The sequence below is a fragment of the Tachyglossus aculeatus genome, chromosome 2, assembly GCF_015852505.1.
Source record: "Tachyglossus aculeatus isolate mTacAcu1 chromosome 2, mTacAcu1.pri, whole genome shotgun sequence".
NCBI classification, from domain to species: domain Eukaryota; kingdom Metazoa; phylum Chordata; class Mammalia; order Monotremata; family Tachyglossidae; genus Tachyglossus; species Tachyglossus aculeatus.
The window spans coordinates 2,162,670-2,179,013 of NC_052067.1; the positions used below are offsets into that span (position 1 = coordinate 2,162,670).

Consider the following 16,344-nt stretch of genomic DNA (forward strand, 5'->3'; position numbering starts at 1 on the left):
CGCTCTGCCATTGGTCTGCTGCGTGACTTCGGGGAAATCGCTTCGCTTCTAGACTGAGAGCTCGTTATGGGCAGGAATGTGTCTTTTGTTATATTGTACTCTCCCAAGCGCTTAGTATAGTGCTTTGCACTCAGTAAACACTCAATAAATACGATTGAATGAAACTCTGGGCATCAATGACCTCATCTGTAAAATGGGGATTAAAAGTGGGAGCCCCATGTGGGGCATGGACCGTACCCAGCCTGATTAGCTTGTGTCTACCCCAGTACTTAGTACAGTGCCTGGCACAGAGCAAGCACTTACCAAGTGCCATTCCCTCTCCCCCTCGTCCCCCTCTCCATCCCCCCGTCTTACCTCCTTCCCTTCCCCACAGCACCTGTATATATGTATATATGGTTGTACATATTTATTACTCTATTTATTTATTTATTTATTTATTTATTTATTTTACTTGTACATTTCTATCCTACTCATTTTATTTTGTTGGCATGTTTGGTTCTGTTCTCTGTCTCCCCCTTTTAGACTGTGAGCCCACTGTTGGGTAGGGACTGTCTCTATGTGATGCCAATTTGTACTTCCCAAGCGCTTAGTACAGTGCTCTGCACATAGTAAGCGCTCAATAAATACGATTGATTGATTGATTGATTGATTGATTCCCTGTTCCCTCTCCCTCCCTCCAGGCTCATAGCTCCTCCTGCCTTCAGGACAACTCCACCTGGCTAACCTCCCACCAACGAAAGCTCAACATGTCTAAGACGGATCTCCTTGTCTTCCCTCCCAAACCCCGTCCTCTCCCTGACTTTCCCGTCACTGTGGACGGCACTACCATCCTTCCCGTCTCGCAAGCCCGCAACCTTGGTGTCCTCCTCGACTCGGCTCTCTCGTTCACCCCTCACATTCAATCCGTCACCGAAACCTGCCGGTCTCAGCTCCGCAACATCGCCAAGATCCGCCCTTTCCCCTCCATCCGAACCGCTACCCTGCTGGTTCAAGCTCTCATCCTATCCCGACTGGATTACTGCATCAGCCTCCTCTCTGATCTCCCATCCTCATGTCTCTCCCCGCTTCAATCCATACTTCACGCCGCTGCCCGGATTGTCTTTGTCCAGAAACGCTCTGGGCATGTTAGTCCCCTCCTCAAAAATCTCCAGTGGCTACCAGTCAACCTACGCATCAAGCAAAAATTCCTCACCCTGGGCTTCCAGGTTCTCCATCCCCTGGCCCCCTCCTACCTCCCGTCCCTTCTGTCCTTCTCCAGCCCAGCCCGCACCCTCCGCTCCTCTGTCGCCGCTCACCTCCTCACTAGGCCTCGTTCTCGCCCGTCCCGCCGTCGACCCCCGGCCCATGTCCTTCCCCTGGCCCGGAATGCCCTCCCTCCACACATCCACCAAATTTCCTCCCTTCAAAGCCCTACTGAGAGCTCACCTCCTCCAGGAGGCCTTCCCAGACTGATCCCCCCTTTTCCTCTGCTCCTCCTCCCTCCCCATCACCCCAACTCCCTCCCTCTGCCCTATCTCCTTCCCCTCCCAACAGCACTTGTGTATATTTGTACATATTATTCTATTTATTTCATTAATGATGTGTATCTATCTTGATGTCATTGATGCCTGCCAAATTGTTTTGTTTCGTTGTCTGTCTCCCCCTTCTAGACTGTGAGCCCACTGTTGGGTAGGGATTGTCTCTCTCTGTAAGCGCTCAATAAATAGGATAGAGTGAATGAATGAAAAAAACGGTCAGCGCCATGAAGGCAGGGATTATTTCTAATAACTCCACTGCTCTCTTTCAAGGGCTCGCACAGGGTTCTATGCAAAGAGAGCAGTCGATAAATACCACTGAATGATTGGTCTGTGTTGGGTCATTCATTCACTCAGTCAATTGTATTTATTGAGCGCTTCCTGTGTGCAGAGCACTGTACTAAGCGCTTGGGAAGTACAAGCTGGCATATGTTTTGTTTTGTTGTCCGTCTCCCCCTTCTAGACTGTGAGCCCGCTGTTGGGTAGGGACCGCCTCTAGATGTTGCCAACTTGGACTTCCCAAGCGCTTAGTACGGTGCTCTGCGCACAGTAAGCGCTCAACAAATACGACTGAATGAAGGAATGAAAGGTAGGAGGGGGCGAAAGGATGGATGGACGGCCTTGAAGCCGAGAGTGAGGACTTTCTGCTTGATGCGTAGGTTGATTGGTAGCCACTGGAGATTTTTGAGGAGGGGAGGGACATGCCCAGAGCATTTCTGCACAAAGATGATCCGGGCAGCGGCGTGAAATATAGGCTGAAATGGGGAGAGACAGGAGGATGGGAGATCCGAGAGGAGGCTGATGCAGTAATATCTGATGGACAACTACTCTTCCCCCTTTCAAAGCCTTAGTGAAGGCCCATCTCCTCCAAGCAGCCTTCCCCGACTAATCTTTTTCTCTTCTCTCACTCCCTTCTGCGCCACCCTGCCTTGCTCCCTTTCTTCATCCCCCTTCCCAGCCCCACACCACTTATCATCATCATCATCATCATCAATCGTATTTATTGAGCGCTTACTATGTGCAGAGCACTGTATTAAGCACTAGGGAAGTACAAATTGGCAACATATAGAGACAGTCCCTACCCAGCAGTGGGCTCACAGTCTAAAAGGGGCACTTCTGTCCACATCTCCCATTTATTTCTATTAATGTCTGTCTCCCCCTCAAGACTGTAAGCTCACAGTGGACAGGAACTGTGTCTGTTGCTGTGCACTCTCTCGGCGCTCAATACGGTCCTCTGCCCGCAGTAAGTGCTCAATAAATATGACTGATTGGGAGATGTGCTTTTAATAAGACTTTGAAGGTGGGGTGATTATTGTGGGGGGGCATGGCAGAGGGGAGGACGAGGAGGGGGTGGGGGCTTGCATCCATGGGGGGAGGAAATGAAGTCCATCACACCCTCCCTGAGTGAGGCCCGCTCGGAAACACATTTTCCACACGCTTTCTCCCTCTCCGTTCAGCTTCCTCCTCCCGCAGACGTCTGGTCCAGACAGAACCCGCGTGCCTCTCACATGATTTCCGACATCAAACAATCTCCCAAAAAGAGGGAGCCGAAAACGGGGGGAGCCGGTGGGGATAATCAAACGTCTTGGGAGGGGGGGTGAAATGACTGATTTGCTGAGAGCTCTGCTAATGAGCATTTTTGTTTTGGGAGATTAATTTGGGCGCCTGATGGTGCGCCTTGAGAGAAATCCCGGCTCCTCTCTGGCTGCTGCTACTGATGATGATGATCATTATTATTATTATGAAGATTAAAAACCGGGGGAAAAATTGCTTAATCGACCGTGCTGGGATTTTCCGTTTGAGTTCACCCCCCCCCACCCCCACCCCACGGTCGATGGGGGAGGGGGAAACACACTGGTCCCAGGCCTGAATCAGATTCCCCGGCTCCACTACCCGGCTGGACGCCCCCCTTTCCTCTCGGCACCCCCGATTTCACCCTCGATGCCGCCTGGCGGGAAAGCCGTCGGACAGAAACTGGGGTGCGCTCACCCCAGCCCTGCCCTCCAGCTCCCTAAGCACCGCTGACGGATGGACAGGTCTATGGAGACTTTTTTTAAATTATTATTATGGTATCTACTATGTGCCGGGCACTGTACTAAGCGCTGGGGTAGATACACTCACTCCCTTGGTGACCTCATTCGCTCCCACGGCTTCAACTATCATCTCTACGCTGATGACCCCCAAATCTCCATCTCTGCTCCTGCTCTCTCTGCCTCCCTCCAGGCTCGCATCTCCTCCCGCCTTCAGGGCATCTCCATCTGGATGTCCGCCCGCCACCTAAAGCTCAACATGTCCAAGACTGAACTCCTTGTCTTTCCTCCCAAACCCTGCCCTCTCCCTGACTTTCCCATCTCTGTTGATGGCACTACCATCCTTCCCATCTCACAGGCCCGCAACCTTGGTGTCATCCTCGACTCCGCTCTCTCGTTCACCCCTCACGTCCAAGCCATCACCAAAACCTGCCGGTCTCAGCTCCGCAACATCGCCAAGATCCGCCCTTTCCTCTCCATCCAAACCGCTACCCTGCTCGTTCAAGCTCTCATCCTATCCCATCTGGACTACTGTATCAGCCTCCTCCCCGATCTCCCATCCTCCTGTCTCTCCCCTCTTCAATCCATACTTCACGCCACTGCCCAGATTGTCTTTGTCCAGAAACGCTCTGGGCATGTTACTCCCCTCCTCAAAAATCTCCAGTGGCTACCAATCAATCTGCGCATCAGGCAGAAACTCCTCAGCCTGGGCTTCCAGGCTGTCCATCCCCTGGCCCCCTCCTCCCTCCCCTCCCTTCTCTCCTTCTCCAGCCCACCCCGCACCCTCCGCTCCTCTGGCGCTAACCTCCTCACCGTTAGGCCTCATTCTCGCCCGTCCCACCGTCGACCCCCGGCCCGTCATCCCCCTGGCCTGGAATGCCCTCCCTCTGCCCATCCGCCAAGCTCGCTCTCTTCCTCCCTTCAAGGCCCTACTGAGAGCTCACCTCCCCCAGGAGGCCTTCCCACACTGAGCCCCCTCCTCCCTCTCCCCCTCCTCCCCCTCCCCACCCCCCCCCACCTTCCCTCCTTCCCCTCCGCACAGCACCTGTATATATGTTTGTACAGATTTATTATTCAATTTATTGATTTATTTTACTTGTACCTATCTATTCTATTTATTTTATTTTGTTAATATGTTTTGTTTTGTTCTCTGTCTCCCCCTTCTAGACTGTGAGCCCGCTGTTGGGTAGGGACCATCTCTATATGTGGCCTAGTGGCTCCCAGACTGAGCCCCTTCCTTCTTCCTCTCTTCCTCGTCCCCCCTCCATCCCCCACATCTTACCTCCTTCCCTTCCCCACAGCACCCGTTTATATGTATATATGTTTGTACATATTTAGTACTCTATTTATTTTACTTGTACGTATCTATTCTATTTATTTTATTTTGTTAGTATGTTTGGTTTTGTTCTCTGTCTCCCCATTTTAGACTGTGAGCCCGCTGGTGGGTAGGGACTGTCTCTATATGTTGCCAACTTGTACTTCCCAAGCGCTTAGTACAGTGCTCTGCACACAGTAGGCGCTCAATAAATACGATTGATTTGATTTTCCCTGTGCCTCAGTTTCCTCATCTGCAAAATGGAGATTCAATACCTGTTCTCCCGCCTACTTAGGCTGTGAGCCCCAGGTGGGAGAGGGACTGTGTCCGGCCTCATTAACTAGTATCTACCCCCACATTTAGAATAGTGTTTGACACATAGTAAGCGCCTAATAAATACCACAATGATTTTTAATGATTATTACATGTTTACATGTATTAGTCCATATAAACATGTATTACATGTTTATTCTATTTATTTTGTTTTTTTAATATGTTTTGTTTTGTTCTCTGTCTCCCCCTTCTAGACTGTGAGCCCGCTGTTGGGTAGGGACCGTCTCTATATGTTGCCAACTTGGACTTCCCAAGCGCTTAGTCCAGTGCTCTGCACACAGTAAGTGCTCAATAAATACGATTGAATGAATGAATGAATGAATGACAACTGGGACAACCCTTTATTCATTCCCCCCGCTCCCGGCCCCACAATGCTTACGTCCACATCTGTAATTTATTTGTTGATATTAATGTCTGTCTCCCCCCTCTAGACTGTAAGCTCACTGTGGGCAGAGAATGTGCACTCTCCCAAGTGCTTAGGACAGTGCTTTGCACACAGTAAGCGCTCAATAACTACAACTGAATGAATGAATGACTGAATCCCCAATGACAGGGCGGGGGGGGTGGTAATAAATACGACTGATTGAATGAATCAATGACAAGCAGCACGGCGTAGTGGACAGCGCCCGGACCTGGGAGTTGGAAGGTCATGGGTTCTAATCCTGACTCTGCCACTTGCCTGCTGTGTGACCTTGGGCAAGTCACTTCACTTCTCTACACCTCATCTGTGAAATGGGGATTGAGACTGTGAGCTTCACGTGGGACAGGGACTGTGTCCAACCGGATTTGTCTGTGCCACCCCGGCGCTTAGTACAGTGCCTGGCACATCATAGTCAATACTTAACAAATACCATTATTAGTATTATTATCATTATGAATGAATGAATGAACCCCTCCCACCGGGAACCAATGATAGGGTGGGGGGCAGTAATTAGTGGGATTGATTGAATTCATCGATGAATGAATGAATGACTTCCATTCCACCCAGTCTACCCCAATCTACCCCACAGGGAACCAATGACAGGGCGGGGGTGGTAATAAACGTGATTGATTGATCGATCGATCATATTTATTGAGCGCTTACTGTGTGCAGAGCACTGTACTAAGCGCTTGGGAAGTACAAGTTGGCAACATATAGAGACAGTCCCTACCCAACAGCGGGCTCACAGTCGGAGCCTCTGTCACCCCTCCTGCCCGCCACCATGGGGGAGCGCCTGCGGTGTGCGGAGCACTGGACTAAGCGCTTAGTCCAGTGCTCTGCACATAGTAAGCGCTCAATACCCACGATTGAGTGAATGAGTGGACAATACAATGATAACCACTTTCCTCCACTTCAAAGCCTTATTGAGGGCCCACCTCCTCCAAGAAGCCTTCCCCGATTGCACCCCCTTTTCCTCTTATAATAATAATAATGATGGCATTTATTAAGCGCTTACTATGTGCAAAGCACTGTTCTAAGCGCAGGGGAGGTTACAAGGCAATCAGGTTGTCCCTCGGGGGACTCACGGTCTTAGGGAAGCAGCGTGGTTCAGTGGAAAGAGCCCGGGCTTTGGAGTCAGAGGTCAGGGGTTCAAATCCCGGCTCCGCCACTTGTCAGCTGGGTGACTTTGGGCAAGTCGCTTCACTTCTCTGGGCCTCAGTTCCCTCATCTGGAAAATGGGGATTAAGCCTGTGAGCCCCACGTGGGACAACCTGATTACCTTGTATCTACCCCAGCGCTTAGAACAGTGCTTGGCACATAGTAAGCGCTTAACAAAAACCAACATTATTATTATTAATCCCCATTTTCCAGATGAGGTGACTGAGGCCCAGAGAAGTGAAGCGACTTGCCCAAAGTCACACAGCTGACGATTATCAGAGCCGGGATTTGAACCCGTGACCTCTGACTCCAAAGCCCGGGCTCTTTTCCACTGATCCACGCTGCTTCTCTCCATCCCCCCTCCCAACCCCACCGCACTGCGGTTGGGTAGGGACCGTCTCTATCTGTTACTCAACTGTACTCTCCAAGCGCTCAGTACAGTGCTCTGCACACGGTAAGCGCTCAATAAATACGACTGGGTGAAAGGAAGGACGCGCGGAGGGGGGGGGAGCGGAGCCACATACCCGTTTTTGGTCTGGTCCACGACGCCGGCCAGCAGCGCCTCGGTGCTGGGATCGAGCCGGCCGGCCCCGGCGAGGTTCAGGTACCGGGTGACGAAGTCGTGCGGAGACATGAAGGACTCGCCACCCTTCTCGACGCTGGCATACTGCGGCGGGAGGGAGATCGGTCATTCATTCATTCAATTGTATTTATTGAGCGCTCACTGTGCGCAGAGCACTGGACTGAGCGCCTGGGAAGTCCAAGTTGGCGACATATAGGGACGGTCCCTACCCAACAGCGGGCTCACGGTCTAGAAGGGGGAGACGGACGACAAAGCAAAACACGTGCTTTTCTAGACTGTGAGCCCACTGTTGGGCTCTCTTCCTCCCTTCAAGGCCCTACTGAGAGTTCACCTCCTCCAGGAGGCCTTCCCAGACTGAGCCCCTTTCATTCATTCATTCATTCAATCGTATTTATTGAGCGCTTACTGTGTGCAGGGCACTGTACTGAGCGCTTGGGAAGTACAAGTTGGCAACATATATTCCTCTCCCCCTCGTCCCCCTCTCCATCCCCCCCATCTTACCTCCTTCCCTTCCCCACAGCACCTGTATATATGCATAGATGTTTGTACATGTTTTTTACTCTATTTATTTATTTATTTTATTTGTACCTATCTATTCTATTTATTTTATTTTGTTAGTATGTTTGGTTTTGTTCTCTGTCTCCCCCTTTTAGACTGTGAGCCCACTGTTGGGTAGGGACTGTCTCTATATGTGGCCAATTTGTACTTCCCAAGCGCTTAGTACAGTGCTCTGCACATAGTAAGCGCTCAATAAATACAATTGATGATGATGATATAGGGCCGGTCCCTACCCAACAGCGGGCTCACGGTCTAGAAGGGGGAGACGGACGACAAAACAAAACATGTGCTTTTCTAGACTGTGAGCCCACTGTTGGGCTCTCTTCCTCCCTTCAAGGCCCTACTGAGAGCTCACCTCCTCCAGGAGGCCTTCCCACACTGAGCCCCTTTCATTCATTCATTCAATCGTATTTATTGAGCGCTTACTGTGTGCAGGGCACTGTACTAAGCGCTTGGGAAGTACAAGTTGGCAACATATATTCCTCTCCCCCTCGTCCCCCTCTCCACCCCCTCTTCTTACCTCCTTCCCTTCCCCACAGCACCTGTATATACGTATATATGTTTGTACATATTTATTACTCTATTTATTTATTTATTTTACTTGTACATATCTATTCTATTTATTTTATTTTGTTAGTATGTTTGGTTTTGTTCTCCGTCTCCCCCTTTTAGACTGTGAGCCCACTGGTGGGTAGGGACTGTCTCTAGATGTTGCCAACTTGGACTTCCCAAGCGCTTAGTACAGTGCTCTGCACACAGTAAGCGCTCAATAAATACGATTGATGATGATGATGATGATGATTTATTTTACTTGTACATATCTATTCTATTTATTTTATTTTGTTAGTATGTTTGGTTTTGTTCTCCATCTCCCCCTTTTAGACTGTGAGCCCACTGGTGGGTAGGGACTGTCTCTAGATGTTGCCAACTTGGACTTCCCAAGCGCTTAGTACAGTGCTCTGCACACAGTAAGCACTCAATAAATACGATTGATGATGATGATTTATTTATTTTACTTGTACATATCTATTCTATTTATTTTATTTTGTTAGTATGTTTGGTTTTGTTCTCTGTCTCCCCCTTTTAGACTGGTGGGTAGGGACCGTCTCTATATGTTGCCAACTTGGACTTCCCAAGCGCTTAGTACAGTGCTCTGCACACAGTAAGCGCTCAATAAATACGATTGATGATGATGATGATGATTTATTTATTTTACTTGTACATATCTATTCTATTTATTTTATTAGTATGTTTGGTTTTGTTCTCTGTCTCCCCCTTTTAGACTGTGAGCCCACTGGTGGGTAGGGACCGTCTCTAGATGTTGCCAACTTGGACTTCCCAAGCGCTTAGTAATAATAATAATAATGACGGCATTTATTAAGCACTTACTATCACCATCAATCGTATTTATTGAGCGCTTACTGTGTGCAGAGCACTGGACTAAGCGCTTGGGAAGTACAAATTGGCAACATATAGAGACGGTCCCGACCCAACAGTGGGCTCACAGTCTAAAAGACTGTGCAAGGCACTGTTCTAAGCGCTGTACAGTGCTCTGCACACAGTAAGCGCTCAATAAATACGATTGATTGATTGATTGATTGATTGATAGAAGGGGATTGTCAGTCTGCTGGCAGGCTGGCACGGGCATGGCAGCGCCCGGGCCCGGGGATGGGGGTCCCCCATGCCGTCAGCTTGGAGTGGTGGCGGGCCCAGCCCTGAGACAATGACAGCTTACTGAACGCCCACCACCTCCAGGAAGCCTTCCCTGACTCAGTCCCCCTTTCCTCTTCTCCCACTCCCTTCGGCGTCGCCCTGCCTTGCTCCCCTCATTCAACCCCCTCCCAGCCCCACACCACTTACGTCCAGATAATATCTATTTTATTTTGTTAGTATGTTTGGTTTTGTTCTCTGTCTCCCCCTTTCAGACTGTGAGCCCGCTGTTGGGTAGGGACCGTCTCTATATGTTGCCAGTTTGTACTTCCCAAGCGCTTAGTACAGTGCTCTGCACATAGTAAGCGCTCAATAAATGCGACTGATGATGATGATGATAATACTAATAATGATGGCATTTATTAAGCGCTTACTATGTGCGAAGCACTCTTCTAAGCCCTGGAGGGGGATACAAGGTGATCAGGTTGCTTCACAGTCAATCCCCATTTTACAGATGAGGTAACTGAGGCACGGAGAAGTGACTTGCCCAACGTCAGACAGCCGGTGGAGTCGGGATTTGAACCCATCACCACTGACTCCAAAGCCCGCGCTCTTCCCACCGAGCCACGCTGCTTCATCTTTCCTTTATTCATTTATTTCTATTAATGTCTGCCTCCCCCTCTAGACTGTCAGCTCGCTGTTGGGTAGGGACCGTCTCTATATGTTGCCAATTTGGACTTCCCACGCGCTTAGTACAGTGCTCTGCACATAGTAAGCGCTCAATAAATACGACTGATGACGATGATGATAATACTAATAATGATGGCATTTATTAAGCGCTTACTATGTGCGAAGCACTCTTCTAAGCACTGGGGGGGGGGATACAAGGTGATCAGGTTGCTTCACAGTCAATCCCCATTTTACAGATGAGGTAACTGAGGCACGGAGAAGTGACTTGCCCAACGTCAGACAGCCGGTGGAGTCGGGATTTGAACCCATCACCACTGACTCCAAAGCCCGCGCTCTTCCCACCGAGCCACGCTGCTTCATCTTTCCTTTATTCATTTATTTCTATTAATGTCTGCCTCCCCCTCTAGACTGTCAGCTCGCTGTTGGGTAGGGACCGTCTCTATATGTTGCCAATTTGTACTTCCCAAGCGCTTAGTACAGTGCTCTGCACATAGTAAGCGCTCAATAAATACGACTGATGATGATGATGATAATACTAATAATGATGGCATTTATTAAGCGCTTACTATGTGCGAAGCACTCTTCTAAGCCCTGGAGGGGGATACAAGGTGATCAGGTTGCCTCACAGTCAATCCCCATTTTACAGATGAGGTAACTGAGGCACGGAGAAGTGACTTGCCCAACGTGAGACAGCCGGTGGAGTCGGGATTTGAACCCACCACCACTGACTCCAAAGCCCGCGCTCTTTCCACCGAGCCACGCTGCTTCATCTTTCCTTTATTCATTTATTTCTATTAATGTCTGCCTCCCCCTCTAGACTGTCAGCTCGTTGTGGGCAGGGAATGTGTCCCTTCTGCTGTAATATTATACTCTCCCAAGAGCTTAGTACAGTGCTCTGCACACAGTAAGGACTCAAAACATACGACTGACCGGCCTGGGCGTCTGAAGGCCCTGGGTTCTAATCCCGGCTTCTCCGCCTGTCCGCTGCGCGACCTTGGGCAAGTGATTTCACTTCTCTGAGCAGCAGCACGGTGTAGCGCAAAGAGCCCGGGCCTGGGAATCAGAAGGTCATGGGTTCTAATCCTGGCTCTGCCACTTGTCTGCTATGTGGCCTTGGGCAAGCCGCTTTACTTCTCTGTGCCTCAGTTCCCTCATCTGTAAAAGGGGGATTAAGGCTGTGAGCTCCCCGTGGGACAGGGACTGTGTCCAGCCCGATTTGCTTGTATCCACCCCAGTGCTAAGTACAGTGCCTGGCACATAGTAAGCGCTTAACAAATACCACAATTATTATTATTATTATTATTCTCTGGGCCTCAGTTTCCTCATCTGTAAAGTGGAGCTTAAGACTGTGAGCCCCATGTGGGACAGGGACTGTGTCCAACCTGATTCTAGACTGTGAGCCCGTTGTTGGGAAGGGACCGTCTCTATGTTGTCGATCTGTAATAATAATAATAACGATGGCATTTATTACGCGCTTACTATGTGCAAGGCACTGCTCTAAGCGCTGGGGAGGTTACAAGGTGATCAGGTTCATTCACTCATTCATTCATTCAATTGTATTTATTGAGCGCTTACTGTGTGCAGAGCACTGTACTAAGCGCTTGGCTCAGTGGAAAAAGCCCGGGCTTTGGAGTCAGAGGTCGTGGGTTCGAATCCCGACTCCACCACAAGTCTGCTGGGTGACCTTGGGCAAGTCACTTAACTTCTCTGAGCCTCAGTTCCCTCATCTGTAAAAATGGGGATTAAGACTGTGAGCCCTACGTGGGACAACTTGATCACACTGTATCCTCCCCAGCGCTTAGAACAGTGCTTTGCATGTAGTAAGCGCTTAACAAATGCCATCATTATTATTTTTATTATTACAAGTTGGCAACATATAGAGACGGTCCCTACTCAACAGTGGGCTCGCAGTTGTCCCACGGGAGGCTCACAGTCTTAATCCCCATTTTCCAGATGAGGTAACTGAGGCCCAGAGAAGTTAAGTGACTTACCCAAAGTCGCCCAGCGGACGATTGGCGGAGCCAGGATTTGAACCCATGACCTCTGACTCCAAAGCCCGTGCTCTTTCCACCGAGCCACGCTGCTTCTCGAGCAGCTTGAACTTTGTACTTCCCAAGCGCTTAGTACGGTGCTCTGCACACAGTAAGCACTCGATAAATACAATTGAATGAATGAATGAATCTTGTTTCTACCCCAATCAATCAATCGTATTTATTGAGCACTGACTGTGTGCAGGGCACCGTACTAAGCGCTTGGGAAGTACAAATTCTTGAGAAGCAGCGTGGCTCAGTGGAAAGAGCCCGGGCTTTGGAGTCAGAGGTCATGGGTTCAAATCCCAGCTCCGCCAATTGTCAGCTGTGTGACTTTGGGCAAGCCACTTCACCTCTCTGGGCCTCAGTTCCCTCATCTGTAAAATGGGGATTAAGACTGTGAGCCCCCCCGTGGGACTACCTGATCACCTTGTAACCTCCCCAGCGCTTAGAACAGTGCTCTGCACATAGTAAGCGCTTAATAAATGCCATCATCATCATTATTGTTATTATTATTAAGTCCCCAGTGTTCAGAAGAGTGCTTGACACATAGCAAGCACTTAACCACTATCATTATTGTTATTATTACTGATTGACACTGAGGATGTAGCTCTCAGAAACCTGATCACCTTGTAACCTCCCCAGCGCTTAGAACAGTGCTTTGCACATAGTAAGCGCTTAATAAATGCCATCATCATCATTATTATTATTATTAAGTCCCCAGTGTTCAGAAGAGTGCTTGACACATAGCAAGCGCTTAACCAATATTATTATTATTATTATTACTGATTGACACTGAGGATGAAGCTCTCAGAAACCTGATCACCTTGTAACCTCCCCAGCGCTTAGAACAGTGCTTTGCACATAGTAAGCGCTTAATAAATGCCATCATCATCATTATTGTTATTATTATTAAGTCCCCAGTGTTCAGAAGAGTGCTTGACACATAGCAAGCACTTAACCACTATCATTATTGTTATTATTACTGATTGACACTGAGGATGTAGCTCTCAGAAACCTGATCACCTTGTAACCTCCCCAGCGCTTAGAACAGTGCTTTGCACATAGTAAGCGCTTAATAAATGCCATCATCATCATTATTATTATTATTAAGTCCCCAGTGTTCAGAAGAGTGCTTGACACATAGCAAGCACTTAACCACTATCATTATTGTTATTATTACTGATTGACACTGAGGATGTAGCTCTCAGAAACCTGATCACCTTGTAACCTCCCCAGCGCTTAGAACAGTGCTTTGCACATAGTAAGCGCTTAATAAATGCCATCATCATCATTATTATTATTATTAAGTCCCCAGTGTTCAGAAGAGTGCTTGACACATAGCAAGCGCTTAACCAATATTATTATTATTATTATTACTGATTGACACTGAGGATGAAGCTCTCAGAAACCTGATCACCTTGTAACCTCCCCAGCGCTTAGAACAGTGCTTTGCACATAGTAAGCGCTTAATAAATGCCATCATTATTATTATTATTATTATTATTAAGTCCCCAGTGTTCAGAAGAGTGCTTGACACATAGCAAGCGCTTAACCACTATCATTATTATTATTATTACTGATTGACACGGAGGATGAAGCTCTCAGAAAGTCCTGGTGGGTGAGAGCGGGGCAATCAGCCCCAGCGCCGGGCAAGGAGCCGCCCGCCCGTGAGCTGCAGAGGGGCGGATTCAGAAGCAACCACGACAGTCCTGGCTTCCCCAAGCCGGGGGCGAGCACGGGGAATCCTTGCCCGCGGGCAGCCGGGCAGCCCGAAACACCGGCAGGGCCGGGGGGTTTGGACAGAGCCTGGCATCGAGTCTCCGGACAGGGTCAGTGGGGGAGAGCCAGGGATGGAGAGGGGAGAGTCGAGGATGTTGGCTCGTCTGCGCTGGGTCACCGGGGGAAAGTCAGGGAAGGAGAAGGGTGAGTCAGGGGGGTTGGATGGTCCGTGCTGGGTCACTGGGGGAGAGTCAGGGATGCTGAAAGATCTGTGTTGGGTCACTGGGGGACAGCTGGGTTGGGCAGAGGAGAGTCGGGGTATGGGATGGTCCGTGCTGGGTCACTGGGGGACAGTCAGGGATGGACAGGGGAGAGGCAGGGGGCTTGGATGGTCCATTGTAGGTCACTGGGGGAGAGTCAGGGATGCTCAAAGATCTGTGTTGGGTCACTGGGGGACAGCTGGGTTGGAGAGAGGAAAGTCGGGTATGGGATGGTCCATTCTGGGTCACTGGGGGAGAGTCAGGGATGGACAGGGGAGAGGCGGGGGGTTGGGTGGTCCGTTGTAGGTCACTGGGGGAGAGTCAGGGATGGACAGGGGAGAGGCAGGGGGGCTCAAAGATCTGTGCTGGGTCACTGGGGGACAGCTGGGTTGGAGAGAGGAGAGTCGGGGTATGGGATGGTCCATGGTGGGTCACTGAGGGAGAGTCAGGGATGGACAGGGGAGAGGCAGGGGGGTTGGATGGTCCATCGTAGGTCACTGGGGGAGAGGCAGGGATGGACAGGGGAGAGGTAGGGGGGCTCAAAGATCTGTGTTGGGTCACTGGGGGACAGCTGGGTTGGAGAGAGGAGAGTCGGGGTATGGGATGGTCCGTGCTGGGTCACTGGGGGAGAGTCAGGGATGGACAGGGGAGAGGCAGGGGGGTTGGATGGTTCATCGTAGGTCACTGGGGGAGAGGCAGGGATGGACAGGGGAGAGGCAGGGATGCTCAAAGATCTGTGTTGGGTCACTGGGGGACAGCTGGGTTGGAGAGAGGAGAGTCGGGGTATGGGATTGTCCATGGTGGGTCAATCAATCAATCAATCAATCGTATTTATTGAGCGCTTACTGTGTGCAGAGCACTGGACTAAGTGCTTGGGAAGTACAAGTTGGCAACATATAGAGACGGTCCCTACGCAACCATGGGCTCACAGTCTAGAAGGGGGAGACAGACAACAAAACATATTAACAAAATAAAATAAATAGAATAGATATGTGCAAGTAAAATAGAGTAATAAATACGAACAAACATATATACATATATACAGGTGCTGTGGGGAAGGGAAGGAGGTAAGGCAGAGGGGGAGGAGGGGGAGAGGAAGGAGGGGGCTGAGTGTGGGAAGGCCTCCTGGAGGAGGTGAGCTCTCAGTAGGGCCTTGAAGGGAGGAAGAGAGCTAGCTTGGAGAGTCGGGGATGGACAGGGGAGAGGCAGGGGGGCTGGGTGGTCCAAGCTGGGTCACTGGGGGAGAGTCAGGGATGGACAGGAGAGAGGCAGGGGGGTGGGATGGTCCATGCCGGGTCACTGGGGGCGAGTCAGGGATGGACAGAGGAGAGGCGGGGGGTTGGATGGTCCGTGCTGGGTCACTGGGGGAGAGTCAGGGATGGACAGGGAAGAGGCAGGGGCGTTGGATGGTCTGTTCTGGGTCACTGGGGGAGAGTCAGAGATGGACAGCAGAGAGTTAGGGGGGTTGGATTGTCCCTGGTGGGTCACTGGGGGAGAGTCAGGGATGGACAGGGGAGAGGCAGGGGGGTTGGTTGGTCCATGCTGGGTCACTGGGGGAGAGTCAGGGATGGACAGGGGAGAGGCAAGGGGGTTGGACTTTCCATGATGGGTCACCAGGGGAGGGTCAGGGATGGGCAGGGGAGAGTCAGGGGGGTTGGCTGGTCCCTGCTGGGTCACTGGGGGAGAGTCAGGGATGGGCAAGGGAGAGTCAGGGGGGTTGGATTGTCCATGCTGGGTCACTGGGGGAGAGTCAGGGATGGGCAGGGGAGAGGGAGGGGGGTTGGATTGTCCATGGTGGGTCACTGGGGGAGAGTCAGGGATGGACAGGGGAGAGGCAGGGGGGTTGGTTGGTCCATGCTGGGTCACTGGGGGAGAGTCAGGGATAGACAGGGGAGAGGCAGGAGGTGACGGACAGTCTGAGCTGGGTCACTGAGGGAGAGTCCGGGGTACCGGATGGCCCAGCTGAAACCCTTAGGGAGGCTGTGTGTCCAGGGGGCACCCTGGATATTATTGTGATCATTACTCTGAAATTAGAAAGAAAATGCTGCGCATTCCTCCTTATTTTTCAGATGAAGACTTC

At 50.5% G+C, this 16,344-nt stretch overlaps 1 protein-coding gene across 1 annotated transcript in view; it reads right to left on the bottom strand.

Moving 5' to 3' along the window:
- The window catches only part of SLC25A13 (solute carrier family 25 member 13), a 100,837-nt gene that overhangs the window by 67,897 nt on the left and 16,596 nt on the right, over positions 1 to 16,344 (bottom strand). The window contains exon 3 of the mRNA XM_038741863.1: positions 7,296 to 7,438. Within this exon, the coding sequence (XP_038597791.1) occupies positions 7,296 to 7,438 (143 nt within the window). The remainder of the gene's footprint in view (positions 1 to 7,295; positions 7,439 to 16,344) is intronic.